This window comes from Stigmatopora argus, chromosome 17 (assembly GCF_051989625.1).
Source record: "Stigmatopora argus isolate UIUO_Sarg chromosome 17, RoL_Sarg_1.0, whole genome shotgun sequence".
Classification (NCBI taxonomy): Eukaryota; Metazoa; Chordata; class Actinopteri; order Syngnathiformes; family Syngnathidae; genus Stigmatopora; species Stigmatopora argus.
The window spans coordinates 9,727,872-9,754,877 of NC_135403.1; the positions used below are offsets into that span (position 1 = coordinate 9,727,872).

Here is a 27,006-nt window from a genome sequence, read left to right on the forward strand (position 1 = left end):
CTTGACTCCGGTTATATTTTTGTCAAATTGTGCTTTGGGGGAAAAAAAATCATGATGTTTCTCTGGGATCTTATGTTGGTGGTAGAATATCTTGATGTAGTTTGTGTGGAGTGAGAAATTATTGATATGCTTTTCAATGTGATGTGAGCCTGTTAGCCTGGGTGATTTTGCATGCCTTGTTGTTTGATGAATTCCTTGTATCTGGGTCATACTGCTGCCTTTGGCATAGTAATGGTCCAAAACACTGTGTAGGCATTTCTTGTCGTTCAACCAATGCTTTTACACCTAATTTATAATCATTTGAGCTAATTTATGGCCCCTATTCTTTTCATAATCTATGATCGATAACATAAACAGAGAGGTCACCATCCATTTTTTTATATCATTGAAAATATTCACAGCACAGGAAGTATAGGTCACTGATCTTTGACTTGTACATTATCAGGATGTTTTAATATTTCCATTGTTGGATAATGAGTCTTATTGAATGAATCGTGAATAATCAACCACAAAAATGAGTCTTATCTCTTCACCTAATATTTCTCCAAATGTGAGGAATGCTAATATGTTTTTGTCCCAGTAGTGATTTCCTCACGGAACTCTCCAGTCTGAATTTTCTGACAGTTTCTTTCTGCTGGTTGCATGACAAGTAGCAAGACCTCTAGTTCTCTCGGTGCCTTCTCTGGGAAATGATTCATTCATATTGCTCAAGTCCGAAGACAGGAGGAAATCCTGCTGGGCTTTGAAAGCAGATGATTTGTCTTCCTTTGATAACCGATACTTTCCCAAAGCGTAGAATCCCCTACATGGTCTCTGTCTCTCATTCTGTAGCTCCCTCTCTCTCCAGCGCACATGTTAAGCAGGTGGGCGGTGGCCATCATGGTCAAAGCATCCTCCTTTGGACATGCATTACACACTTTGAAAATGCTTTACATGCTCCTACACACCCATTCGCTCTCCCTCCCTTCGTCTACAAGCCCCTGCCTTTTCCCCCAACCCCCACACGCCTTCACTGGTTATAGAGAGGCAGAGCAAATTAGGGTTGGGGAGCCATCAGCACAAGAGGGGCTCGTCACGTGAAGCTGAGCCGCCATGTACCGATGCCTCAATGGAGGAGGGGGATGCTGGATAGAAGAGAGGAGGAAATAGAATTCTTTTCAAATTAAATGTCTGAAATTGCACGTGTGCATCATGTTGTACTTTCAGTTAGTAATCATGGCTGGGACTGTCATGCTAGCCTATTACTTTGAGTACACTGATACCTTCAGTGTGCATGTACAGGGATTTTTTTGCTACGATACTACCTATACTAAACCCTACCTTGGACCGGAGGACCACAGCGCCATCCCACCCATGCTACTGTACGCTGTAGTAGCGGTTTTGCCCACACTGCTGGTGAGTCTGTGCTTCATTAATAAAATCAATTGAGCTGGATAACATGGTTCACATGAGATTAAATGTCTTGGATTTGTCTTTTTAAATGATCCTGTAAAATGCCATTGAAAATAGACATGGACCTGGGGGAATGATGATGAACAAGGTGATTGAGAGCTTAGTATATTTCTGGTGGTGTTATTTATTGTATAAGCCTGACTAATTTTCTAAGCTTGAATACATGAAACACATTTTTTTTAAATCTGGGGATGATAGTATTAAATTTAAAAAATATGCTTAAATTATGGCAAGGGGAATTTGTCCGTTTACATTCTTAAAATAAATGAAATAAATGAAACCTACAAGGTGAAACAGTAAAATCAGCTACTAATATGAAATCTATTATGACTTTATTGTTTATCACTATAAAAATTAAGGTAATCATATCTTTACATTTCCTCAGTCCACTTATTTATATCCCTTTTCTAATAACAGTGGTCAACACAAAATGATTACAATGATACAAACACTTATTGTTTTGTCATTTTGAGGTGCTGAAATCAAAATCTGACTGGTGCAATGCAAAACTGTTGCAGAGCAATAAAAGTTGTTATATAGCTGGCACTTAAGCCCAAAAATAACATTATAGAGAATAATCATGGCTGTTATGCAGGATTTGTGCACTCCAACTGGCAGGTGTGAATACACCCTAACAGCCAAGTTTTATACCTCGGAGACAATGTTTTGACACATACACTGAACCCTTGTCTCTGAATGCTCAAAAGCTATATGCAGCACTTCAATTGAAAACTAAAACTGAAGCAGAAGACAACAAAAATAATGATTTGTTATGAAATCCTCTCCCAGTGGTGACCAGCAGCACACACTCATTTGGCAGGTACTCAAGTTACAGGTAATACAAGAGAATTTGTGATGAGCTAACTCACACATCATCACTATAACATCAACAATTTCTGCATTGGTGCTGTTTTCGGGTCAAAAACATCTTACAGATGTCGTATTACATGATTTCTCACCCTCCCTAAAAACCCCCACAAGGAATTTTATATTCCTCATCATTTGAGTTCTTTGAATCCAGCCAAATATCACAGCATGACCAGCCATCTCTAAAAGAAACACATGCGACTAACACTACATTACATTTTTGACTACGCTTTCATTAGTTCCACCAATTTCAATTATCTGAAAGTATTGTACCTTGAAAACAAGCATAGTGATGATTAATCTTCATATACGGAAGTAACACAACCCGGCAGAGGCATTGCCAGATGGAGCATAAACACCATAAATAAACAGCACATAAGATCAGAGTACCTTTGCAAGGATGTCAACGGCAATGCTTTTCTTTATACTGTCTAAGTATGGCACAAAAGTTTATAGCTTTTCATGGTGTTTGATGAGCTCAACCCGCTGACAGCATCGATGTTGCATTTTACAGCAAACATGGAGCTCAGCAAAAATAAAAAATAAATAAAACCCTGAGCAGAGCCTCTTGAGAGCAGTTTATGCACACAGTTCATAAGCGGTCCAAATATTCACAATCCATCACGCCAGCAGCTCCCACTTTGACTCTAAGCATCTCTTTCCAGTCCGCACCTTCCCAAAACATCCTGGTGCTGATGTTTTAAAGAGAACTTTGATTACTAAGGATTAATAGATGTCATTAAATACACTTGACCTTCATCCACTTTCCCATTTCCCTAGTTATTTAGTCACAGCAGCTGCTAAAAAAATACCCGGCGGCTATCGCATACATTGAGCAAGGAAGTATTCAAATGTGACTGCTATATTCTCAGCCTTGGATTGAAACATTTTATCTTTTGCATTTTATTTTCCAAGAAAGTAAAAAATAAAAAAATCTAAACCTGGAGGCTAAAATTTAAGCACAAGTTTAAGTCATTGTTTCAGTTTAGGTCAGCAATGATCACACGTGTTTAGCCACATGGGTGTATCTTGGTGACTTACTTGTTCATAAACATTGTAAAATGTCCCTTAGGGACACATTGTTTTACACAGAATAGCTGAAGCGATGCACTTAGTACTTGTGATTAGACAATGTGGATGCGCCTGTATATTATGTGTTGCCAGTGAGAGGAAAAGAGAGAATTGTATCCTTAAGTGGATAGAGTATCTAGAAACTCAGGCTTTCAGTGACTGTCACGTCAATGGACTTGAGCACATTTCCGTGTGTAATGTTTTAATGTCTTCTTTGCTAAAACACAATTTTCCTTCTACAAATGATGTAACACTGAGATTTTTTTACTGTCCTATCACATGCTTTTTGCCTGAAAAACCTAACATATACTATACAATACAGCCTAGTGTTTTGTACACTGTTTTAAGATTTTGATGCTCCTGTTCAATGCATATACTAACCCAGATTTCCCCCATTAGATTATGTTACTATGATTATTAATTTTCTTAGTCAAGTAGCAGTTTTTTGTTTTCCATTAAAATGTCTTAATGAAAATGCTGTCTTTTGTATGACTTTCATTGCCAGATCACAATAACAGAGACGGTGCTATTCTTGGTCCAGTATACATCAAAAGAGTTTGATAATTCAGAGAAGACGGTGGCCACAGGAGACTGCTGTTATCTCAACCCACTAGTGCGCAGGACCTTTCGTTTCCTCGGTACGTGACGCGCTTTAGATTTTTATACAAGGTCTAATTTAGAAAATTATCTGAATTTTGTAGTGTTCACTCTTGTATAAAATCCCATTACGCGAAACCTTAGGGATTTTTGGCTGGAATCATATCATATGGCTGACTAAAAATGATTTACAGGCTTAATTTAGCTGTTTAATGTTTATCTACATTTCAGTCAATGTGTGTTAAAAGAATATACACCCTTTTAAAATAAATCATAACTTGTATATCCTGTTCATGTTTATTTAAAACGAGTGTTTAATCATTGCACATGTAAAAAGGTTTCAAATGAATACTTAACATGACATACTTAAGTGTGCATATGTGATCACATAATGGTGACCTACGTTTTTCTTTTCTTCGTACTGGAATTTGCATTAACTGCATATTTCATGGTGACTCTCAGCACAGTGTGGCTGTTTTATAATTTATCTAAAAACTTTTGTTACACCTGGAATTGGCTTTGATCATTGTGCCTAGGTTTAAAAAAAAAAAAGGATGGGGTCAACAACTGTGCTTCAAGAAAAAGAATTTCAAAGAGTTCTACAAGTTACACTTGATGTCTACTATTTGTGAAGGAAATGTAGTGCTCGTGTCGTTTTATTTAATCAGCTGAGCCAAATTATGTTTATGCCCTAATAAGCAATTTCCTAGGTGAAGGATGGCCAGCTACAAATCAGCAGTCATCCGTAAAACACAATGCACCCACACCGCCACATTTGTGGTGGTGGTGGGGTGGGGTCTTAAGTGGGACAGAATTAGAAGGATGAGCCTCTGGAGCAACTGAGTCACACGGTGGTTGACAAAATCCATTTAATGCTTGTTAAAATGGACCTGTCTACATCTGCATCGCTGCTCTGACAAACAATGATGAAGAAGATGTGCTATCTAAACAATAGACAGAGAAGTGGGCGCATTTCTTGACAAGAAAATGATGGAAGGAATTATGCTTATCCCCTGAAGCTAGCAAATCAATTTTATGATTTCAATATAAAAGGCTTTCAAATGAAATGATTTCAATGTTAGTACAGTATAGTAAATATACACTAAGGTATTTCTCGGACTATAAGTCGCACTAGCTAAAAAATGATAAATGAAAAGGGAAAAAAAACATACGTCGCACTGGAATATATGTAGAATTTTGGGGGAATTTCATTTGATAAGATTCAAAACAGACATATTTTGGGAAGAATAAAACAAACGTGATATCTGGCTAGCAGCTGATTTGCACCATCCTAAAAAAAAAATCGATTCAAAATCATTTAATAATTCTAGCTGGTGAAAATAAATTAAAATTGTACTCATCATTTTTGTTGATGGCAGCTTTCTTTCTATGTTTAAGTATTTTAAAACAGTTCTTCTCACCAGGAGTTTACACCTTTGGCCTCTTCATCGTCGACATCTTCGTCAACGCCGGCCAGGTAGTGACGGGAAACCTGGCACCCTATTTCATGACCATCTGCAAACCAAACTACACGGCATTGGGGTGCCATAAGTCTCTTCGCTATATCAGCCAGCAAGAAGCCTGCACGGGAAACCAGAATGAAATCCTGCATGCCCGCAAAACCTTCCCCTCCAAAGAGGCTGCTCTCAGCATATATGCCGCACTCTACCTAGCTGTGAGTTTCTTGATGCTGCTTGCCACTTTCTTGCTTTTCTTTTGAATCTAACTAACATTCAGGGTCTATTTTAGTTGAAAGCGCACGCACCTCGACTCCATTTCATAAGTATAGCCTGGGGGCTTCTAGGATGAGCACATCTCACAGATGATATGCGATAAAATCGCAAAGTCGCTTCTAAAGTTGGCAGAAAAGTGGCAAAAACACAGAATTGGCATTTGAGACAATCCACTGGGAGATTCCACAACTTGACCAACATTTAAAGCAAGCCAGAGTTTCTCCACTTTTCGGAAATCTCCAGTTCTGTCACGGAGTGTAAGAATAGTTTGAAACACCGGATGGAAACTCGGATTAAATGTGACAGCAGTGGGCAACATAAAAACCAGAAAAAGAAGGAAAGTGTCACTGCACAATGTTATTGCAGAATAACGTCTCTTTGAATTACCACCTTAAATTGTTTCCTGCCTTATGTGGGTGTGTGTGGATTACGTAAACATGGTCACGGATATCAGATGGTGCGCACATGAACATGTTAATAACAAACCACAGTTCAAATTTACTGTTCTTGCAGAATGTATACTCATGAGTTATTTACACCCATCTAAAATGGATTGATTTGAATGTGTGGATATATGTATTTTTCTACCTTTCTTTCAGATGTATGTGACATGCACAGTCCAGCTCAAAGGCACACGCCTCGCTAAGCCACTATTGTCCCTCGCCATGGTGTTTCTGGCTTTCCTCACCGGACTTAATCGCATCGCTGAGTACCGCAACCACTGGTCGGATGTCATTGCTGGCTTCCTGATTGGCACTGCCATTGCCACATTCTTGGTGAGGTCATCCCCCAAAATAAACGTGAATCGGGAGTCCTCCTTACAATATGATCAACTATAGTTCTCATCCATTCAACCAGGACTCACCATGATTTTGTCCTCTTCTTAGGTTGTATGCGTTGTACATTATTTCAAAGGGAAGTTGTTGCTGAATGATGATACGCCAGTAGAAATGCAAGTAAATACGACCATTCTGGGGATGGGTCATCCTCTGGAAAAGTACATTGCCTCACAGGTCAGTACAAACATTTCAACAAATGAGGGAAGCGGCAAACTAAAGTCTACAATAACAATTTGCTTGACAAAAGATAACAAATTGTTCGAGAGATTATCCAAGAATCCAAATGGTTTGTCTACCAATTAAAAAATGCAGTGACATTTGCCTCACTCGTTTATTTCAATTCTTTTAGAGATGATCTTCTGTAAGATCACTAGTAAAATAGACACCCAGAAGCTAAGAACAGAGTTCAACAGATCCGATTTAACAGCAAGACATCCACCACTTTTCTTTTCCATCCTTCTAAAAAGACTAAAAAGATGCCAATTCAGTGGACTTATGGTGGACTGAGAAAAACATTCATTTCTGAGTCCAACTGTGGAAAAAAAATTCATTTGTGTGAAGATGAGGCAAAAAAAAAAAACTCCTCCTCGCATTAACTCAGCAGTGGAAAGCTCGGTGGAAAATAACCAGGCTAAAAATAGCTCAGCAAGGAAGCCTTGGAGGGAAACTGGGCACACTAAACAAAATGACAGGATGAAAGAAACATCCCCCTGTTCTTATTAATATTCATAAAAAAAGACTGGATAATATTGTTGTTATGTAACAATAGATAGATGCAATAAAATTATCAAAATCGCCTTGTAAAGATCCAATCCAAGATTCATAGCAGAAAACAAGCAACAGTGCAATCCCTGATATTCTTATGTATTGTATAACATTTTTTTCTCTTCCTCTTGTGTAGAATCACATCACTTTTGCTGAGGTCACATGACAAGGGGCCAGCAGCATTGCAGACACGAGGGACATCCCCATTTCTCACAGTTCAATCCAGTTAGCCCAAGTGCAGCTCTAAACCCAATTTCCTCTCTGTGTCGGTGTTCAGTAATATATCTTTTTTTTTAATCAGGTGGTTGCTATGTACAGCTTTTATCAAGTGAAGAAAATGAACATGCCTCTAATCTATGCACTGAATATCAGTCACTATCAGACTCTCACAACTTATATTTATCGTCCTTTCATGGTAAAATTGCCACTATCATTCTATGAATGGGATAATTTTGCTCCTTTTAACATACATTAATGGGTTTGGAATGAAAGCAAATTGCAGCCAAGTTTCATGCTTCAAAGAATCTCTCTTTTTTTGTGGTTATTTGATTTTTTTATGCCTGAAAGAGAGAAACAGGGTGGCCTGGGTTTGAAAAAAAAAAAGAAAAAAAGCAACTGTTTTTCAGAGGATACTGATCATTGGAATCACAAATATGCTGGGGATATCTGTACATAATGTTTAATTTTTTTCTGGTAGGATTTTTTTCTGATCAATTTGTTTCATAGATCTGGTCAAATATGGAATTTCATCAGAATGCATTTTAAACTCCACAAAAGGTACAGTTTACATTACAATGGAGGTCACACCTCTTTCTTTGTTTACTGTTAGCTCAGGTTAAAAACCAAATAGTATAGTATGGTACGGTACAATAATAATTATCAAATTATATTTATTCAAAAAGAGATTTGAGATGACATCAGGAGCTGAGCACATTTTGCTTTGAATAGCATTGCCAAGAAAATTTGCTGAAGATAATCAATAAGGTGGCATGTTGCACAATCATATTCATAAATTTTTTCTGTGGACTATAGTTTTAGGATTTGTACGAAAATTGCAGTTTCCAATGCAAAAAAGATTATAGTTTACACTCTTTTGTTTTGTTTTCCAAGCAATTATTGAATCAGTCGGGTGATTAGTTGAAATCTCAGGAACCTGATACCAAAATTATTGTTTTATAATGAAAAAGAAATGTTGCAGAAGCAAACTAATAAGTAAAAATGTATTTCCAAAGATAATGTTCAAACTTGAACTAAGAAACATTTTAGTTTTATCTGTCTTGGCAGAACACACACTTTCTGGCGTAGATTAGATTCACATCTAATACAATATGTTTTTTTATTTTTTTGGTAAAATGGTGATACATAAGTGCAAACAGTACTGTTAAGATTTAATCATTTCAAAATGTTATATCAAAGTATTTTTAGATGACTTTCGTGGTTCGGTTATATATAGGAAATGCCATAAAATAATTTAATTTTCAATACAATCATTTCAACTTATAATACCTGATTGAGATTTTCTATTGTAGAATTAACAAGTCAACCTCACTTTCATAACAAACTACATTAGACGAGCAATCACTATAAATATACACGTATATGAAAGTACTTAAAAATACTACAACTAATTATAAAGCATTAACCTTTCAGGTTGTGAATTTAAAGGTCACCATAGCCTAAAAAGAGACTTGCAGAACATTTGAATTAATGTGTAAGTAGCACAAGTTATTGAAATATTAAAGTGAAAATTGAATTGTACCTGATTAACAGTTCAGCATATCAGACATGCTTTAAGTTACATTTCAACAATTACTGTGCATTTTTATTTTTTTAGGACCAAGCACTGTTTGAGTGATCCCTTCATTATTTAGCACCTCATTATTCAATGTTACTTTGCCGAAATGTTGTTATACGGGTGATATTAATTGTTCATTCAATATTCTCCATGACGATATTGGATTCAGAAATGATATATCTTCTCATATCGTGTATAGTTATATTCCTAGTATTGTTTCAGCAACCAGTGAAAGTTGTTTCAAAAGGATCCTTTTGCATTCATGTTCCTCTTGTAACCCACGTTATCCCATGTTTTTACACACTTTAAAATATGGGATAATAAAACATTTTAATTACATAAAATGTCTCAAGTCATCGAGTGTCATTTACAGTTCAATTGCTACACATGCTTACAATATAACAGTCATTTATCCATCATTTATTAATTATTTTTGAGGAATTTAAGTTGTGCATTGCAGATAGTTTAAGCAAGTATTTAAGAAATCAAAATGTGCAGCTTAGTATCATTGCGAGTCAAATGATCTCTGAAGATAAACTTCACGGTTGTCAGTTCTTTTCCGTATAAAAAGGAAAAATGTAAAAAAAAGTAGTATAACATATTACAGTATAGAGCAAATATGGCGGATTTGCACTGTAGAAATAATAAATGTTGCTACTTCATTCACAAAACAATTTTGGAGATGAACATTAATCACCAGAAATATTTGATTTTTTTTTTAACCACCTGCAAGGATTTATATATTTAGCAGGAATTTGATATGAATGGAAATACAGTACCTTAGAGACCATTCATGGCAAAAAAAATCAGCTTCACATTTTATGAAGTTTCTTCATCTTCATGTTCAATGGGATCTCTCTTTTGAGACAAGAGGAATGATTCCCACACTGCGAGACACTGCAAATGTGGATAATAGTAAGGACTTTAAAAAATAAAATAAAAAAAGTATAAACTGAATATAAAGCTCACCTTTTCATAGCATTCTATATTGTTATCAGCAGTTGAGATAAAGGCTGACTTGAGGTCATCCCTTGTTTTGTTTTTCCAGTTAATCCAATCTCCCTTCAACGCATTGTTTGCAAATTCCATTCGATCTGTCAGAGCATCCACCTCTTTCTCCAGATGACCCTAAAACGTACAAGCAAAGAATAAGTTACATTTATGTAAGTTCTTACTTTTGTGTCCTCATAGTACAACTGTATTTCCAATACGTAACATATACATAGCCTGGTCATATACGTATAAATATGGAAGTATCGAGGTCATAGTATAACAACATAAACGCACCTATTGCTCTAGGTATTATTTGAATTACTGTACCTCCTTTCCAAGAACATGGACCTAGTTGTGATAGTACACCCAATATTATATTACAGCTTTGAGCAAGGCGATTTATAGTAGAAAACGTGAGAGTGGGTATGCTTTCCTCAGGCAATATTGTTTCTAAACGAGTTTGACTACCCTCTCCTGGTTACAATTGGTAATGACACGAGGATTATTTTAAACTACATTTAAAGACCAACCAATTTTGTATTAAAAAAAATCTCCCATAGATAAACTCACAACAGACAAATAAATACAATCAGATAAAGAAGTTATGAAGAATCGATGCTTCCAAAACAGCACTTACAACTTCTTGGTCCGCTCTTTTGGATACAAGAGCCTCATTTTTGCTCTCAAAGTCAGCTTGGATATTGTCTCTCCGTTTTAGCACACTCTAAAATCAATGAGAATGAGAAGAGTATTATGTCCAAATGGGGTGGTTCATAGTACTTCATTGCCCAGTTATGTATGGGATACAGTACATGTCCCAACTCACCTTTAGTACATCAGCACAGAGCACATACTCATGAAGAGCGGGGACCAAGATCTCAGAGAGATGGTTGATTTGCTTTTCTGTTTCTTTGCTGCATTCCTCCACACAGTTGGCCACGTGTTTTAATGGGTCATGCAGCTCTTCTTCGACATCTGCCCATTGGCTATAGAGGGGTCCATACTGTTTTTGCTCATCCATATATTCTGTGTAACAACATGTTGAATACATATTTAGAAATACATTCAGATATGTCAAGAATATTTGAGTGATATCAAGTCGCTGCATTCTGACTGCAGTGGTGCATGTGGCTATCGAATTAAATATGCAGTTATTTAAATATATATAGAATATATTCCAACTTCTGTGAACGTTGACTGTAAATGTTATTTATTCTTTCCATTTCTTGCCAAAAGTTCGGAACAGTGAGACAAATTCTGTCTTTTTTTTCAGTCAACACGGTGACTGGAAATTGTTTCTTACTGCCCTTGATTGTCCTTTGCTAAAATTAATATTTAAAAATGGGGAAAAATGGGGACATGTCTCCAATCATTTTCAGTTTTGCCATTTCTTTCCCTACTATTTTTTCCACTTGATGAGCCAACAGAAAAATGAATTTAATCTCTATAAAAAAAGCAATCGGGAATTTAAAGGCAGAGGTCACCATATTTGTAAAGTGATACTTCATTGTGTTGCATTTAAAGACATTGTCAAAATAAGTGTCCAAGTGTCTTTAAAACAAGGACAAACTGTTGTACGGGTGGTCCCTCTGGTGGCAAAACAAGGCACTGAATTGTTTCAAATGTTCCAAAGCCATAGTACAATGACTTATTTCTTCCTTTAGTACTCGACATTTAACTGTTGATGTGCTTTTCAGATTTCCAACTACAGAAATGTTTTCTGTCGGAAATGACTAAATTGAGTTTATTACTACAAGTTGGCTGTCTTTCCTCACTCATTGCAATTGGAATAGCAGTTGTATGAACTGATTTGACTGAAGTTCGTCGGCTTCTTCGAGATCCCAAATTACCTCGCTGTTCCTTGATGATCCGTTGCGAAACCTTGTCGACGGACGAGATTTTGCCGCCAAAGTTATCTACATATTCCTGCATATGTGTGAACTCTTCCGGACGGCTCTTGATGCCCCACACTGAGTGGGCTACCGCTCGTACAGTGTCACCCATTCGACTCAGGAAACCTGGACCCTGCTTCTTTTGAGATGAGAAATCCTGCAGACAGATCCAATGTTTTCAAACTTGTTTGCACTGAATCTCTGTATTTTATTTTACGTACTATGCATTTCGGCCATATTCTTTACCATATTCAACAGCTTGAGTTTGTCTAATACCTGAGCAGTTAGGAAGAGTTTCAAGTGCTGGTTAAATGACATGATTGGATGGTTGGCGATCTTGTCGAGAAAGCGATGCAGTGCTTTCTTCCTGGTCTCGATGAAGTCATTACTGAAGCGCTCTACCATGCCCTTCATCACAAACTTTTCTGGGAGAGGCTGGGGGAAGAGCAGACTTTTTCATTTCACATGTAAGAGTCAAATTGCAGGAGTTCAAAGTTTTTTTTGAACATACATGAACAATGAGGGTCGGGTGGTCTTCTTCCAGTCGGCTGCGTAGCCAAACAAAGTCCTGGTAACGCCGGAGTACTTCAAATTCACAGGAGTCAAACTCACTCCTTGTAGTCTAGCAAGAAAAATCATAATGCATTTTCAACTTTGTTCCTCGAGTAAGTGAAGCAATGCCCAAATGTCGAGCCCCTTTCATAATAAAAGTCAGGGTGACGTGTTAGGTGTGGTGTCTCCTTTTACCTTGGTCGCAACTCTGTACATGATGAAGGTCTCGATAGCCGTTACGTGACTTTCTGGACTGTCAACTATAACAAACAAGTCTTTTGTGCTTTCAGTCTGCTGTTCATCTTCATCAAGTTGGTACTGGTTGACCATGGAGCTGGGCGAGTTGGGCATTGGAACCCCATCTGACAGTAATAATTTCTGAATCAAAAACACAAGTAGGCAACAGAGTGGTTAGCGCGTCAGACTCACAGTTCTGGGGGCCGTGGGTTCGATCCCAAGTCAGTGCTCACTGTGTGGAGTTTGCATGATCTCCCCGGAAATGCGTGGGTTTTCTCCGGGTACTCCGGTTTCCTCCCACATCCCAAAAACATGCAGAGTAGGCTGGTTGAACACTCTAAATTGCCCCTAAGTATGAGTGTGAGCGTGAATGGTTGTCCATCTCTTTGTGCCCTGTGATTGGCTGGCCACTGATTCAGCCATAGTTAGCTGGGATAGGCTCCAGCACCCCCCGTGAACCTTTTGGGATAAGCGGTTCAGAATAATGAATTAATGAATGGAAAATACAATTACATGCATTGTGAGTAACAAGACATAAATTTAAAAAAAGTTTTGGCTGAGTGGTATTCTATTTTGTGATCTAATTCTTGCAACGTATTGCGATGGACAATCCATTTAAAAAAAGAAAAATACATGTTGCAGATGTGTTTAGTTTCGGTAAAGTGAACTACACACAATTCCTGCAACTTTTATGTTGGTCCATTGCAGCCTGCTTAGGAATCTCCGACGAGACGAAACGTTTAGAATAAGAAAACTGGGTCAAGTAATTGCTAAACAGACACGAGTAGGAAAATGTCATTTAAAATTCAAGTACAAAGGTGAGCCTGTCTTCTGATTCAAAACGTGCACGTTTTCACTGCAAAAAACGAGCGATCGGTGCTAAAAATGAACTAAGACAGACAAGTTTTCTGCAAATTCGTCACGAGATTTCCTTGGAACAGCCCAATCCACGTCACAATTTACAAATGGAACTTTCAAAAAGTCAGGAAGTTTTACTTTACCTTGCTGTACACCTCCAAATCTTCTTCTTCCTCGAGATCTGACATGTCTTTTGACAAAACCGCCTGACTACTCATCTCACACTTTTATTATGAATGAGTGAGAGGCCAGGGATAAACTTCCTCAACTTCTACGCAACAATAACAACAGGAATAAAACGGGAAACAAGCCTTCAGATCCGATATTCTTTCGTTTGTTTCTTAAATGGGAGCACATTTTTCAAAATAAAAGCAAGATCATGGCAACCGGATATGTAAAGCTTTCTTATTGTGCGTTTACTGGGTTGTTAACAGTTCTCTGCTTCCCTCTAGCGGCGAATGATGTTAATTTCATCTCCATAGATTGCATACAGAATAATAAAGATCTTTGTTTGCTTATTTTTTAATAAAAAAAATTCCCATTAGTTGACATATGTATCAAATTCCAACTACCAATGACACACCAAAAGATGTCAATGTTGCACAAGCTCAGTCTTCTTGTATGTTTGGATGTATTGATATTCTTCATAATTATGGTAAATATCAGATTTTTTTAAATATTATATTTTGTTTTTGGATGGATTGTCTTCTTTCTTTGGGTATGCAAATAGCCTTCTACTGTGTCACTTGGAGTTGACCACTGGAAATTAAATGTATAATTTTTTTTCTGCAAGAAGCATATACTATAGTTGACATGATTTTGCCAACTATGTCATATTAAAATGATGGGTTCCGAGCATGTTGCTATATAAATGTAAAAAAGAAGAATGTACTGAAAGGATAAAAAAATGCATTAATTCCAGTTGTGATGCAAATTTCCATTTTGAAATAACAATGCATTTTGAAAGACACATGTCCTAAAAAAATCACAAGAATAACCAAAATAAATCCACTGAAATCGCCTGTTCTCGTCCCATCTACGACAACAACAAAGAGCAATACAATGCTCACCTGATGTGGCGTGGATTTGAAATAAGCAATTTTCCAACCAAAAACGAATAACTCAGGTGATGGACAGCGTTTCAGGCAAACAAAAGAGAAAATCCCCTCTCGTTTTTGTTCCTTTCATGTAAAAAAATACAAATAAATAAAAATAAAATTGCATTTGAGTTTGCTTCTTTTCGTGCATATATGTTATGCAAATATATGCACCCGTGCACACATACATCTAACGTCAAGGTAGAATGTGCGTTATTGTGTCAACCCGACGTGTGCGCGTATCGCTCTTCAACCTTTCAGATTAGAGTCTCCTGTAATGGTTTTACAAAGGTCAGGGTTTTCACTAGTTGGGATGTAGCAGCGGCGTGTGTTTAAAGGTCACCACACCACACCACCACATTATCTCCCTGTTATTTCATAACAGTTTGTTGGTGTTTTTCAAAAAGGTTCCGCTCTTTCAAGGCCCATAGTGACTGCATTTTCCTACGAGGTAGTGCAAGCACAAGACCAGAGAGGCTGCTGTCTTTGAACGCACGCAATACAACTAAATTGTATTAGCGACGATTGGAAACGCTCCTTTTAAGTGAGCAAATCAAATTAACTCTTCAGAGGACAATTTTAAAACCAGACGCATGCACACACGTGAATTTATTTCTCCAGTTTTGACGGAAAGCTTTGCTTGTTTTGGGGAATGTTGTCTATTTTATGTCGGTGGGATTTTGGACCCTGATTTGGAACCAAACTGAGTGTAATTGGATGGATCCGGATTTGCTCCCAATTCCTTAAAAATGCATCCGGGTCCCTAGTGAGTGATACGCATTGCTCCCCAGTGTACACAACTCTAACCCAAAGCAATATTCTTTCATCTCTCCTGCTTTCTGTAATTTGGATGATTCAAAATTGGAAATGGATTCTCAAGTTGGGAGTAAACAGACACGTAATGAAGACCCCTGGGAAATATTTCAATTTCTCAAATAAAATGATGGAAAAATTAGAAAGACAATGACAATTAAACAGGTTAGTAATTAAACTATAAAAACTTTGTGCTTGTGTCTGTGTCAAACAAAGTGAAGTCAGTCTTCAGATTAAAGTATAAAGAGAAACAACCTTTTTTAAATAAAAAAATGTATAAAAATTAAAAATAAACTTTTGATGGTGCCGAGTTCTGATAATAATGAATCCCTTTTTCACATCACACAAAGACACGCACACACACACAAAGATTCTTATTTAGGCAGCACTGTGTGGATTAGCATTGCCCTTTGTGGAGCTGACATTCACCAATTGGACTTAATTAGTAGTGCTGAGCCTATCGCTGACCTTTTGTTATGCAAGCTGTCAATGAAAACCTTTCTGTGGATTTAAATAGCGGATGCTATTTGTTTAGGTAATCAGAGCTGTCCCATTTATGGGGCTATAGTCATATGACTGTATTTTCCTCAAATAGTGGCCATCACTCTGATGATAGACGCCATTTCCCTGCAGAGTGGAGGTAGAGTAGTACACACTTTTAGTGTAGCCCCAGGCTCCTCTGCAACATGCTGTGAAGTACTGAGGTCTTCAGGAAGAAATACGCCATCGTTAGCAACAATAGGTTGAAGCAACAAAAAAAAAAAGCCCTGCAAATTAATTCCGTATATTGTTGTTCCCGCTGAGTAGATAGAATGCTATACAGGTATATAATTATAAAAGGGTTTCATATGGTCTTTTTATGTAGCACTAAGGTAGAGCATTTCAATTTTAATGGTCTCATGCTGGATCTGGTTGATGACTCACACTGACTCAATTTGAGAGCTAATGATGGGAACGGCAGATTGTCGTCAGTTTGGAAAAAAAATTAGTGATATCAAATCTCAGTCCATGCACATAATACAGAAACAGACTTTTAAGTCAGTGTTGTAAAAATCTGTGTTGTCTAAGGAATAAATGTAGCTGGAACTGTTGTAAAAGTGATATGTGAATATTGTACAGCTTTTGAGATTCACCTAAAGTCGTAAAATAGAGAAGAGAGCTAAATAACCTCATGACCTACACAAGTTGCACAAAACACGACTAGAATTTCTAAACATTCTCCCCTCTACTTTTTATATTTTAACCATGTGCTGATATTATTTACTCAGATTTCTTCCCTCGTGATTGTTAATTCAATCCCAACAATACTCTCTTGAAAACAAAACAAAACAAACAAATAATCAAAAATAAACTGTTGATATGCCTGATAATTTCGAGCATTGATTTGCAAATGTCTCACTAAATTTACATTTAAACTAAAACAAAATACTACATTATTAAAGAGTAAATCGTTTTCCTCAGCAATACTTTCTAAATACTCTTTTCAGGCCTCTGATTACCCATTAAAGGCTCACACTAAACACACCACACAAATCAATCTTATAAAAGTACTTTATATGGTTCAACTAGACTAAATAAATCATATGATGGTGGACAAGGGAAACAGTTGAAATTAGTAAGTGTAGAATTAATGTTTGCATGTGTGTATGTTAATATGCTATTATTTGTGAGATTTCCTGTTATTAGACCTACTACAAAAGCACAAACTGTGGTTTTAACCAATATTCCATCCTCTGAGCATCTAACAAACATTTGCCATAAGGGGGCAGTGCAAAACCATGAACAACTGCTTATTTTAAACCTGATTCCTTTGTTTCACAAGTATCAGGCAGATTTTTTTTTAAATCCAAGACGAAAAATGAAAAGAAAGAAGAGATGGAGAGAGAAAAAACATGTCCTTTCTAAGGGTTACAAATCTTCTAGATGGCAGGAAATCTTTAAAGAAAAACAATGATCTTTTCTTTTTCATTGATATTGTAGCAGTTAATCAAAAATGACTCAGGCAATTACATAATCCGAGTATTGAGTAGGTTTTTACATCACAGTCGAATAATTGGATTCACTGCATTTACTCCATTGGTTTTGTTTCAGAGATTATTTTGTTTAATTTTGGGTATTTGCCTTCAGAAGAGCTGATGTGGACAAAACAAATAAAACACTAAAGCTCTTTTGATTGCAGAAAAAAACATTACCGTCCATTAACCCACTTGCTGAATGTAGAATTTGTTTTAGAAATATATATTTTTTAATTATTGATTGGATGCTATGTGTGAGTGTTTCATTCAGTTCATATTCCTACTCTGTCAACAGGTTATTTTAATTCCCCATCAATAGCTAAATAGATTTACAAATACAAGCAACAGAGAACAAGAAGATATGCAAATAATTTCTATTTATTGATTCAACTCTAATGGCACGTCGAAATAAATGTCCAAAATGTGACAATCCGCCCCATACCGTTAATTGCCCCTACGTTTATTTGCAGCAACCCCCACTCTTGGGCCCTTTGTGTTTTCATCAATTCACTTGGGGGATAACTCCATTTCCCTCTTCATCCTCTCATTATCACATTCGTTATAATCATTTTCTTTCTTTTTTTCCCCAAAACGTTCTCTTTTTTTATTTATTTATATATTTTTTTACCTCCCCATGATGTTAAGGACACAAAACACACAAGGCAGCAAATAATCCCCCATTACCGGGAGCAAGGGCGTGTAAGAGGGTGTGACTGTGTTGGAGTGAGGAAGAATAGAATGTAAATGCATATATTTATTGTGTGTGTGTGTGAGTAAGCCAGAGAGAAAGAGAGAGAGAAAAAGCGAGAGAGAAAAAGAGAGAGAGAGTCTATTGAACAACTGTTGGCACTGCAATCTCCCCTCATTCACCCTCTCTCTCGCTTTATAGATCTCCTGTCTGCTTTCTCTTTCTCTCATACGTCCCCGCAGCACGTCTTATCTGTCTTTCTCCTCCTCTTTTGCATCGGTCCTCCCGCCCCTTGTCCATCTCTACCTCCGTATCTCTTTCTCTCCGCTCCATCTCTCTCTTATGCCTCATCACACCGCATGCTCTCCATATCTCTCTCTCTCTTTCTTCCTCTCAACACGTCTGCCCTCCGCTCCTTCGTTGGCCCCGCCGGCTCGTCGCTTCGTTTGCGAGAGAGAAAAAACAACCAGCTTTCTTTCCTTGAACGGACGGACCGGAGGAGGGAAGAAGGGAGGAGGAGGCGGAAGAGGACCGCTTTTGTTTGCCATCTCGGCTCGGCAGCATCAGTACCAGTCGGTCCAGCGCCGCATCCTCCGTTTCCTACTGGGATCAACCTCCTCCTTCTTTTCAGGGAGCTCTTCCTACAACTGGGAGGGGGAGGGAGATCACCACCTCCCAGTTTACCACGGACCCTCAGGAAGGCGTCAGGCTGAAAGAGCGCAGGAAGGGGAGGGAATTTTAGAGGCGCGCCAGGAGAGGCAACACCCCGGGTTACAGAAAAAAAGCAAGAAAAAGCGGGTAAGAGGCCAACAACTGACTTGACCTATGCTTCTCCTTCGCTGGAGAGATTTCAAATTAAATATCAAACATTTCCTGAATTTCATTCAACTTTAGGAATGTAGCAATTTGTACTTTTCAAAGAAATTATGTACAACTAGTCGTTTTTGCTTCATGTTTCCTAACTCGTTTCTCTGTATAATTCGTATTAAACATTGAAAAAAATAAAGATAAAGAGGATAGTGTCTCGTACATTAAAACATGAGGAAAACGTAAAAGCCAATAAATCACGCGCACCCACAGAAACAGCTGGGTGAGAGGCATGCCACTCCCATTGAACTTCTTTATGTGTATTAAGACACCGTTTTTGACAACCTGTGGTACTACAAATTGTTGAATGCGGCTGTAAAAAAAAGCAATGGGAAAGGACTATTCTTAGTCTTTGATTTGACGGTAGCTGTAAGCTGTCATGGTAATCGGACGAGTCTTTGGTTGCTTCCACTGAATAATCAATACTACTTGGTTTTTACGACCTCTGAATTTGAATCGGGGCTCATGTGCTTGTTCGATAGGGAGAAGCGAGGGAAAGGATCTCTCACCTCGCTACGCTGGCGCCCTTAGGTTTTTTTTTTCTTCCTGCAGATGCTCTGGGTTGGGCCACACTAGCTGAGTATGTGTTTGTATGGCTGCGGGTGGTAAATCTTGTCTCTGCAGTCTGTGGGTGGGTGGGGGTTTCTTACCGTTTTGGGCTCTGGATATACATGAGCAGTGTGTAATATTAGGTAATTGTGTGTATGTGTGTGTGTGTGTCTTCTGCGACGTTACGGTGACGGAAATAAAAATTATTGTTAAGAAGTGGAGAAAAAGAGGAAGAGAGGAACGCATATTAGCTCATTAAGTTTCAGCGGCATACTTGAAAAAATACCATATATTTCCCATTTCCCAATAGTCTAACCTTTGCAGCTTTGGATCACATTTTAAGGCCTTTTGAGTCATAATGTCAACTCATTTGCTTTTGAATCATTTTAAAAAAAGAAAAGTGATGATGTCACTCTAAAGAGATGATATTTCGAATTCGTTAATAAAATATGAATTAGCTATAGATGTGTTGTTTGTTAAATCTCTTTGAATGTGAGGGGATCATAATCATGCTTTTAAATGAACAGTTTAGAAATAAAAAAATCTTAGAGCGTCACGTGCTGAAATGGCATGTAAATTACGGTGAAATTCTAACAGTGAAAAGGATGATTAGATATTTAGTCCAACTAATTTGTTTACTGCATGTGCTGCACCCTCCCATCTGTATAATATGTATAGATCCATGTAGTAATTTCTAGTGTTGTGGGGCCTTGGAAGGGAAGGGGTTGCTCTTGATCATGGAGCGCATGGGCCCACCATCACAGCAAAGCAGCTCCTGGATTGACCTCCCTAACCTCATGCCCCCCACCCTACATGTGAACCCCCTCCTCCGACACCCAACCCCCCATTACCAATAATTTCCTTATCCCGACCCACAGCCCCAGTTCTCATTATGACAGGGCCAAGCAACAGTGGCAACAACAGTAGCCGTGAAAGCCAAAGGTCACCAACGGAAGCAGATCTGGCTGTGGTTCAGGTAAGGGCCTTGCTGTTGGAATTTAGCATCTTTATCTCCACATTGCCGTCATTACACTCTCACCTTCAGTTAAATTTCCAGAAGTGAGAGATTCAAGAAATCCAACCTCTTGTGCTTCATTTTCCTTCTTCTTCTTCTTCTTCTTATTATTATTATTTTAATTCTGTTCCTGCTCAACACGCACACTGCTAGTTCATGGGTCATTCCAGAATTGGATCAACAATTTTAAAAATGTAACTATTCTTTTTCTAAAGTAATTATGTCAGGTCATCGGGTCAAATCGTTCATTAACCATTCTATAATGTTACATCTACTCATTGGAAACATGTTGGATTACCTACGTCAAGTTCTACCAATTCTCTTGAGACACTCAACAAACATTAAAACATGGTGTAAAAATTATCATCCAATTAAGTAAATATGGTCATATTTGATCTTTTTTAGGCCTACTACAGGCCTACTCCTATTACAGTAACATAAATTAATTTAAGGCTTAGCAAATAAATGCAAATTTTAGAGTTTTTGCTCAAGTAAAGGGTAAATACTAAGTATTTTAGTTTGAAAAATCTCTCCAGTATTAAAAGTAGCAAGTAGTTGCAAGTAGCAAGGCTCCAAATCAACTCTAACGAGCTTCGCTAATTGTCACATGCTACCTGTGTTAGCTGCTATGCTAACAAGTCAAGAACAACTGACTTTCTAAAAATATGGTCACTTGGATGCAGTTGTGCACTCAATTATGCACTAAAACTTAGTAAAGAATAAGATAAATAAAAACTTTAAAGCAATTAGATTTAATTAGATTTATATTTGATGAGACTCATCTCTCCCCTTTTCCTCTCTTGTCCTGAATCGGTAAAAAGGTCTTTCAAGGTTTTGGCAAATATCTATCAAAACTACTTCAGAAAACTATTTGAAATATGTGTGGGTATAAAGAATGCTGGAAAAATCCAAGAATATCATGAAAGAAATCATTCTAAAAGGTTTTTTACAGCTTATTTTGATCTGTTATATTTGATATGCTAGTTATCACAGGAGAGTGACAAGATAACTGGGCTGTTTTAGGAGGCGCTCAAGAGGTACTTGGGGTTTTAAACAGTATGTAGAAATCACTTCTTCCTCCAACGAGAAGTAAATTCAGTCTGCACACAATAACGTGCATTTTCCCAAATTTTGTAGATAGCCGATTTGAAATTTCATGAGCGGGATAGAGAAAATGTCTTCCAATTCTGAAATGACCCTCATTTTGAAAATGCCACCATTGTCAATTTTCTCCTTTGCAGAGGAGCCATTGATGGAACTTTGCCTCACACTGCAAGTGAGGTGTCTTCAATCAATGCATCTACCAGCTTTTTCAATCTGTTTTTGTGTCTGTTTACCACTGGAGCATGAAGAAGGGCTGCTGATGGCAGCAGTGATGGCCATGGTGATGGGGATGATGATGATGATGATGCAATGGCAGTGGAACTGCTCACATGGTTTCTGGTTAGCCCCAAGTGTATTTTGAAAGACTCTCTTCGGTGACGGGTATTCTTGGGTGGATAATACGGATCACGTTGTTATTGCTTAAGAATACGCGTAGTCGAGGAGAGTCCGCTCTTCGCCCAACACCTGACACCCACCCACCTCACCTCACCACACTTCACCCCAACACCCTACCCGTCCTGGGGAGGACTCGTAGTTTGGGTGGCTCTTCTTTGAACTTGGAATCATTGCATTTTTTTCCCTTTTTCCCTGCTTTCATGCATGCGTCTTTGTGGTGATGGGCATAACTATCGTTTGTTTTCTTTTCTGTTTGTCTGCCCGCCTTCTTTGAGATGGTTTGCTGAAAGAGTTGGACTCAAACACAAGGTCAATATGTGCGACAGAGGCATCATTCAATTTAACAATAATGTCATCCAAACCAGCCCCTGCCCTAGATAGAGTAGTTAACTTATTTCAACTGAATTGTTCGTACAACTGCTGGCGAACTCACCACCAATGCAAACAGTCACATCATACCCAAGTGTATCAATGGGTGTTGAAATGATGAAAAACAGTTTAAAGCTACTAGTTATCAGCCTTTGCAATGCTTTTCCAAAATCAAGCCACAAACATTTATAAACACATCAGTGCAATTTACAGGGTATTTAAACTTTGAGTGTTGATTATTCCAAAATAAAACAAAACATCGACACAAAATTGACAAAGAAAAAAATATTAAAGTGATGAGGCCTGATGACTTTAAGTTGGAAAAATAAAAGTGGCAATAGGGTCAAATGAGAACCCCAACGATCCTAAAACAAATGGAAAAACACAAATATAATATATATTACAAGTTTTTTTTTATCTATCTGTAAAGCAAAATTTAAACTATTCATTAATGCACACACAAGTATTGATAGAAACCGATTAAATCTAGATTTTATGATTAGCAGATTAATAGTATGCATTCACCCATTAGGTGCCTCAGCCTATTCAATTCGATACACGTTTATTATTGTAGAGGCAAGCTAAGCTGCAGTTTAGCCTCCCCATTCTCTGCTCGTTTATTCCCCTTTTTATGCAAATGGATGCTCAAACACCATTTATCTCAGTGAGCTTTATGACACTTGCATTATGGTTGTTTCTGCTGAGCCACGCAAAGGAACACACTCACATGCACACACTTGCACGGCGAGCAAACAAAATCTACCATGACCGTTGGACAGCTCAATTTATGTATTGCAGAGCGAGGCATTAAACAATTACTCCTTGCTGAAATGGTCCAGAACCAGCAGTAGGACAGTTTGCAACCCGCCAACACACCGTGAATATGAATCCCTCTCTTCTCTCTATCTGATAGCACATTCTGAATCTTAACACCCATGTAAAATCCATTAAAACAGATAATAGGATCAACTTGAGTCGGACACTCGTGTCCTCATACATGTCACGTCTCATGATGATACGCTGGAGATTTCCTCAACACCCTGGGTGAGAAGAAATACTTTTTACACGCTCCATAAATCTGATTTAGCATTTTGAAAGAATCTTATTGTTATTCAAAACTCACCCAAGATTGTTTAAAACGATAGTGATTTAATTTTTCCACAATACATTATATATCTTTTATAATCATGATTAGAGTAGTTCAAATGTTTTGAAACCTAATATAAAAATTTGTTTATATATTTTTATATTCAATTACAACTATTTTTTTTAATATGAAAAGTGACTTTTCAGTAGCTTAAAGTAATTCATACAAATGCTCACCCTGAATTTAAAATCTATTCAACACACAAAGAACTCTTCAACCCAACATCTAAATATTTTAATATATTTAAGAGATGCGATTTGAAAATCTAAATTGAATTCTAATGTTTATGGCCTTTTCTGGCAAATATTCACTGCATCAGTTGTTTGTTTCACTTTAATATGCTTTGCATTTACGACAAATTAGGCAACATTTTTTTTCTCAATAAATAACTATTTATTTGAAATGCTTTGGTTGTTTTCAAGAAAACAAACTAATTAATTATACAATTTAAAATTGGTCAGGCCAACACTGGGTATAACTGTTACATACACCCAAGTATCTGACATTTGTATTTACGAAAGATTTTGCTCAGTACATTTAAATAAAGTTGATTGTTATTTGACCTCAGATTTAATTCTAGAACAGCGAAATGCATTAAAAGATTCGGAATCTTGTTATATCCTTTTTATGATTAGATGAGTCATATGTCAGACTCAATTTTTTTGATGATATAATTTCTGCTGAGTCATATCAATAATCTTTCTGATGACATACTACTTATCAAGATAAAAAAAATATTTTACAATTACAAAAAGACCGAATCAAGACCACAAAAAAGTTAACTAACCAAATATTTTTAGGACTCACTTTTAATGCAGCTACATATACACAAAATTCTATTTTAAAATTGCATAAATCTTCACAAAAAGAAAATGTTTCACAATTTTGCTCAGAGATCATTTGTAAATATAAGAAGGGCAAAATATATCAACTAAATCTGGAATGATGCTTAACATTTTAAAATTTGGTCTGCAATTGTCCACATATTCAGTCGCCCCAACACAAAACAAATATAGACTCCCTCACATTTTAAAATGCATTCCTAGTAATTTGGTTTGCAGTTCTGTGTCCAATTAAGTGTGTGTGTCACTTTGTTTGCTGTGTATAATGTCGAATGAATTGGCCCAGATGATCAATTCAGCATCCAGCATTGTTTGCTCATATTGATTATTTTAACGCCGGCATTACTTATGTGCACAGTCAAGAATTGCTGTAAATCATGTAATTTTGCCTGCAATTTTTACTTTCTCTGTCTTTCTGTATCAATGGGATGTCACTGCTGTTCATAGTTCAGATTATTCCTATTACATAAAGCTAAATAGGAATGAACATTTTCATCATTTCATATTCCCCATTCATATTGTAATTTGTTTTTTGTTAACAAATGCCAACTTCAGAAAAGCAATGAACCAGGTACATTTTTAAATGAAAATACATACATTTTTATTCATCAGGAAATCTAATGGTTAGATAAATGTATTTATTTCCTTTAATATCCTGAGTTGGGTAATTTAAAAGGCAATGTTGTATTAATGTGTGTACAAAAATATTACATCAATGCAACTGTCTCAGATCCTATTATTAATATAGTAATGAACTAATTAATTTGAGTTTCCTGCTCTAAATTTGGTAAGTATACCAATTTGGGAAATGAGGAATTTGTATTTCTATTAAGATTTAAAGAATGAGGAAACAATACTTTTGGGTATGTGCAACAATGATAACCAGATTTGTATAATTATCCAGATAATGGAAAATAACACAGATGCGCACACTCACCAAAAATATACGATGATATTTAACAATTATAGCCATTACACATAACCTTTTAAAAATCATCGTAAATGTTGTTTAGAGATATTGGGCTACCCCACTCGCGAGGTTAAGTGGTACAAATAAAGAAAATATTAACAAGAACCCCTTTGATTTATTAGTTCAGTAGTAAACCTCCTAAAAAGAATAAGATGCTAAAAATCAATTCATGGTATTCCTGTTAGCTGAGAATATGCTACAGGACCCCCGCGATCCTTGTGAGGATAAGCGGTTCGGAAAATGAATGAATGTCGAGAATTGCAACTCATTTAACACAACACAACAATAAGAATTGACTATGCAAAGCTCATGATTAGAAAATTAATTGGTTCATATAAACACGTTCAAATTCAACATCGCCATTTGGATATTCTTAGAAAGTAATATTTTCATTTTATCATGACTGGATTCCAAAAAGCATTTAGCACTGTTTACTTCTCCCCTAAGAAATACTTAAACTCACAAAAAATAATATCAGTTCAAAACACTGGTTGCTGTAAAGAGTAATCTAATTAGATTTTTATAGTGATTTGCATCAGTATGCTGTTGTTGTACAAACAGCTCTTTAAAATGTCCTCTTCCCTTAAAATGAACAAAGATACTAATACACATTTTATGTCTTCGCCCTTTCATTATATCATACCCCAGTGGGGAAAATAGCTGATTTTATAGGCAACAAGAATACAGACAATATGGTAAATTAAAACTGAAAGGAAAATCTATTCAGAAAAAGGCAGCACAGCATCTTAATTTAAAAAATAATTATTTCAATTTCATATAAAATTCCATTTATTATCGATCTCCAACATTATTGTAGACAAAACAAAATAAGATAAATGCGAGGGGAAGGCCTTTCTGATTATTTGTTTTTCATTTCTGTAGGCCAAAAATTTAATAAGCTAACAGATCAATTTTCCGATATATTCCAATAAGCTACTCAACTTAAAGTATAAATACATAATAACAGTTTTTGCGATTTTCAGTAATCCCCATCCATCTTTTGTTTATTTCTGTTATTAAGTTTAACACATTACGCTGCTATTGAAGGATTTCATTCATAGGTCGAGTGTACCTTAAAAAATAAAAAAATAGAAAACAATTGAGTAACCCGTCAACATTTCGTAATCGCATTTTTTAATTTTGTAGTAGAAGTGAAAAATGGACAGCTCCATGCTGAAATGACAAGATTCATTTTTCACAATAAAAGCGTGGTTCAAAGTGCTCATACTTTGTAGACCGTCTGACCATGGGTCAATGCTAATTTACTTAAGTGCTTAAAGTGGCAGTAATGTGTGTTTCAAACTATGGTCCACTCAAATAGAAAGGCACTCAGCCGACCTCCGCCAAGGCTGAACACTTGGTGTTTGCATATCAAATGATTCTTTTCCATCAATTGATTGATTTATCTACTTGTTTGAACTTCAATAATTGGATTCAAGTTAGGGAAATATGACACTAATAAAGCTATAACAGATATTATAGT

The 27,006-nt window shown here is 36.8% G+C and overlaps 3 protein-coding genes across 3 annotated transcripts; 2 read left to right on the forward strand and 1 right to left on the reverse strand.

Annotated features, from left to right (window-relative positions):
* Nucleotides 1-913: 913 nt before the first annotated feature.
* LOC144091686 (phospholipid phosphatase-related protein type 5-like) lies at nt 914-9,463 on the forward strand. Its single transcript, XM_077624230.1, has 6 exons — nt 914-1,395; nt 3,896-4,028; nt 5,412-5,662; nt 6,320-6,496; nt 6,608-6,733; nt 7,461-9,463. The coding sequence occupies exons 1-6, from the start codon at nt 1,192-1,194 to the stop codon at nt 7,488-7,490; spliced, it is 921 nt and encodes a 306-aa protein (XP_077480356.1). The 5' UTR covers nt 914-1,191; the 3' UTR covers nt 7,491-9,463.
* On the reverse strand, nt 8,198-14,018 carry snx7 (sorting nexin 7). Its single transcript, XM_077624229.1, has 9 exons — nt 13,795-14,018; nt 12,752-12,934; nt 12,516-12,626; nt 12,281-12,439; nt 11,963-12,161; nt 10,939-11,138; nt 10,750-10,836; nt 10,089-10,247; nt 8,198-10,016 (listed from the first exon to the last, which is right to left on the reverse strand). The coding sequence occupies exons 1-9, from the start codon at nt 13,867-13,869 to the stop codon at nt 9,939-9,941; spliced, it is 1,251 nt and encodes a 416-aa protein (XP_077480355.1). The 5' UTR covers nt 13,870-14,018; the 3' UTR covers nt 8,198-9,938.
* Nucleotides 14,019-18,415: 4,397 nt separating this feature from the next.
* On the forward strand, nt 18,416-22,824 carry LOC144091993 (uncharacterized). Its single transcript, XM_077624721.1, has 3 exons — nt 18,416-19,062; nt 20,559-20,656; nt 21,937-22,824. The coding sequence occupies exons 1-2, from the start codon at nt 18,607-18,609 to the stop codon at nt 20,574-20,576; spliced, it is 474 nt and encodes a 157-aa protein (XP_077480847.1). The 5' UTR covers nt 18,416-18,606; the 3' UTR covers nt 20,577-20,656; nt 21,937-22,824.
* Nucleotides 22,825-27,006: the final 4,182 nt, after the last annotated feature.

Excerpts from the sequence above, each read along its gene's own strand:
- LOC144091686 (XM_077624230.1), top strand. The coding sequence starts at position 1,192 with ATGTTGTACTTTCAGTTAGTAATCATGGCTGGGACTGTCATGCTAGCC. Across the intron at positions 1,396-3,895 it reads CGGTTTTGCCCACACTGCTG|ATCACAATAACAGAGACGGT; the intron begins GTGAGTCTGTGC and ends TTTCATTGCCAG. Across the intron at positions 5,663-6,319 it reads ATGCCGCACTCTACCTAGCT|ATGTATGTGACATGCACAGT; the intron begins GTGAGTTTCTTG and ends CCTTTCTTTCAG.
- snx7 (XM_077624229.1), bottom strand. The coding sequence starts at position 13,869 with ATGAGTAGTCAGGCGGTTTTGTCAAAAGACATGTCAGATCTCGAGGAA. Across the intron at positions 12,935-13,794 it reads ATTTGGAGGTGTACAGCAAG|AAATTATTACTGTCAGATGG; the intron begins GTAAAGTAAAAC and ends TTTTTGATTCAG. Across the intron at positions 10,017-10,088 it reads ATATAGAATGCTATGAAAAG|TGTCTCGCAGTGTGGGAATC; the intron begins GTGAGCTTTATA and ends CCACATTTGCAG.
- LOC144091993 (XM_077624721.1), top strand. The coding sequence starts at position 18,607 with ATGCCTCATCACACCGCATGCTCTCCATATCTCTCTCTCTCTTTCTTC.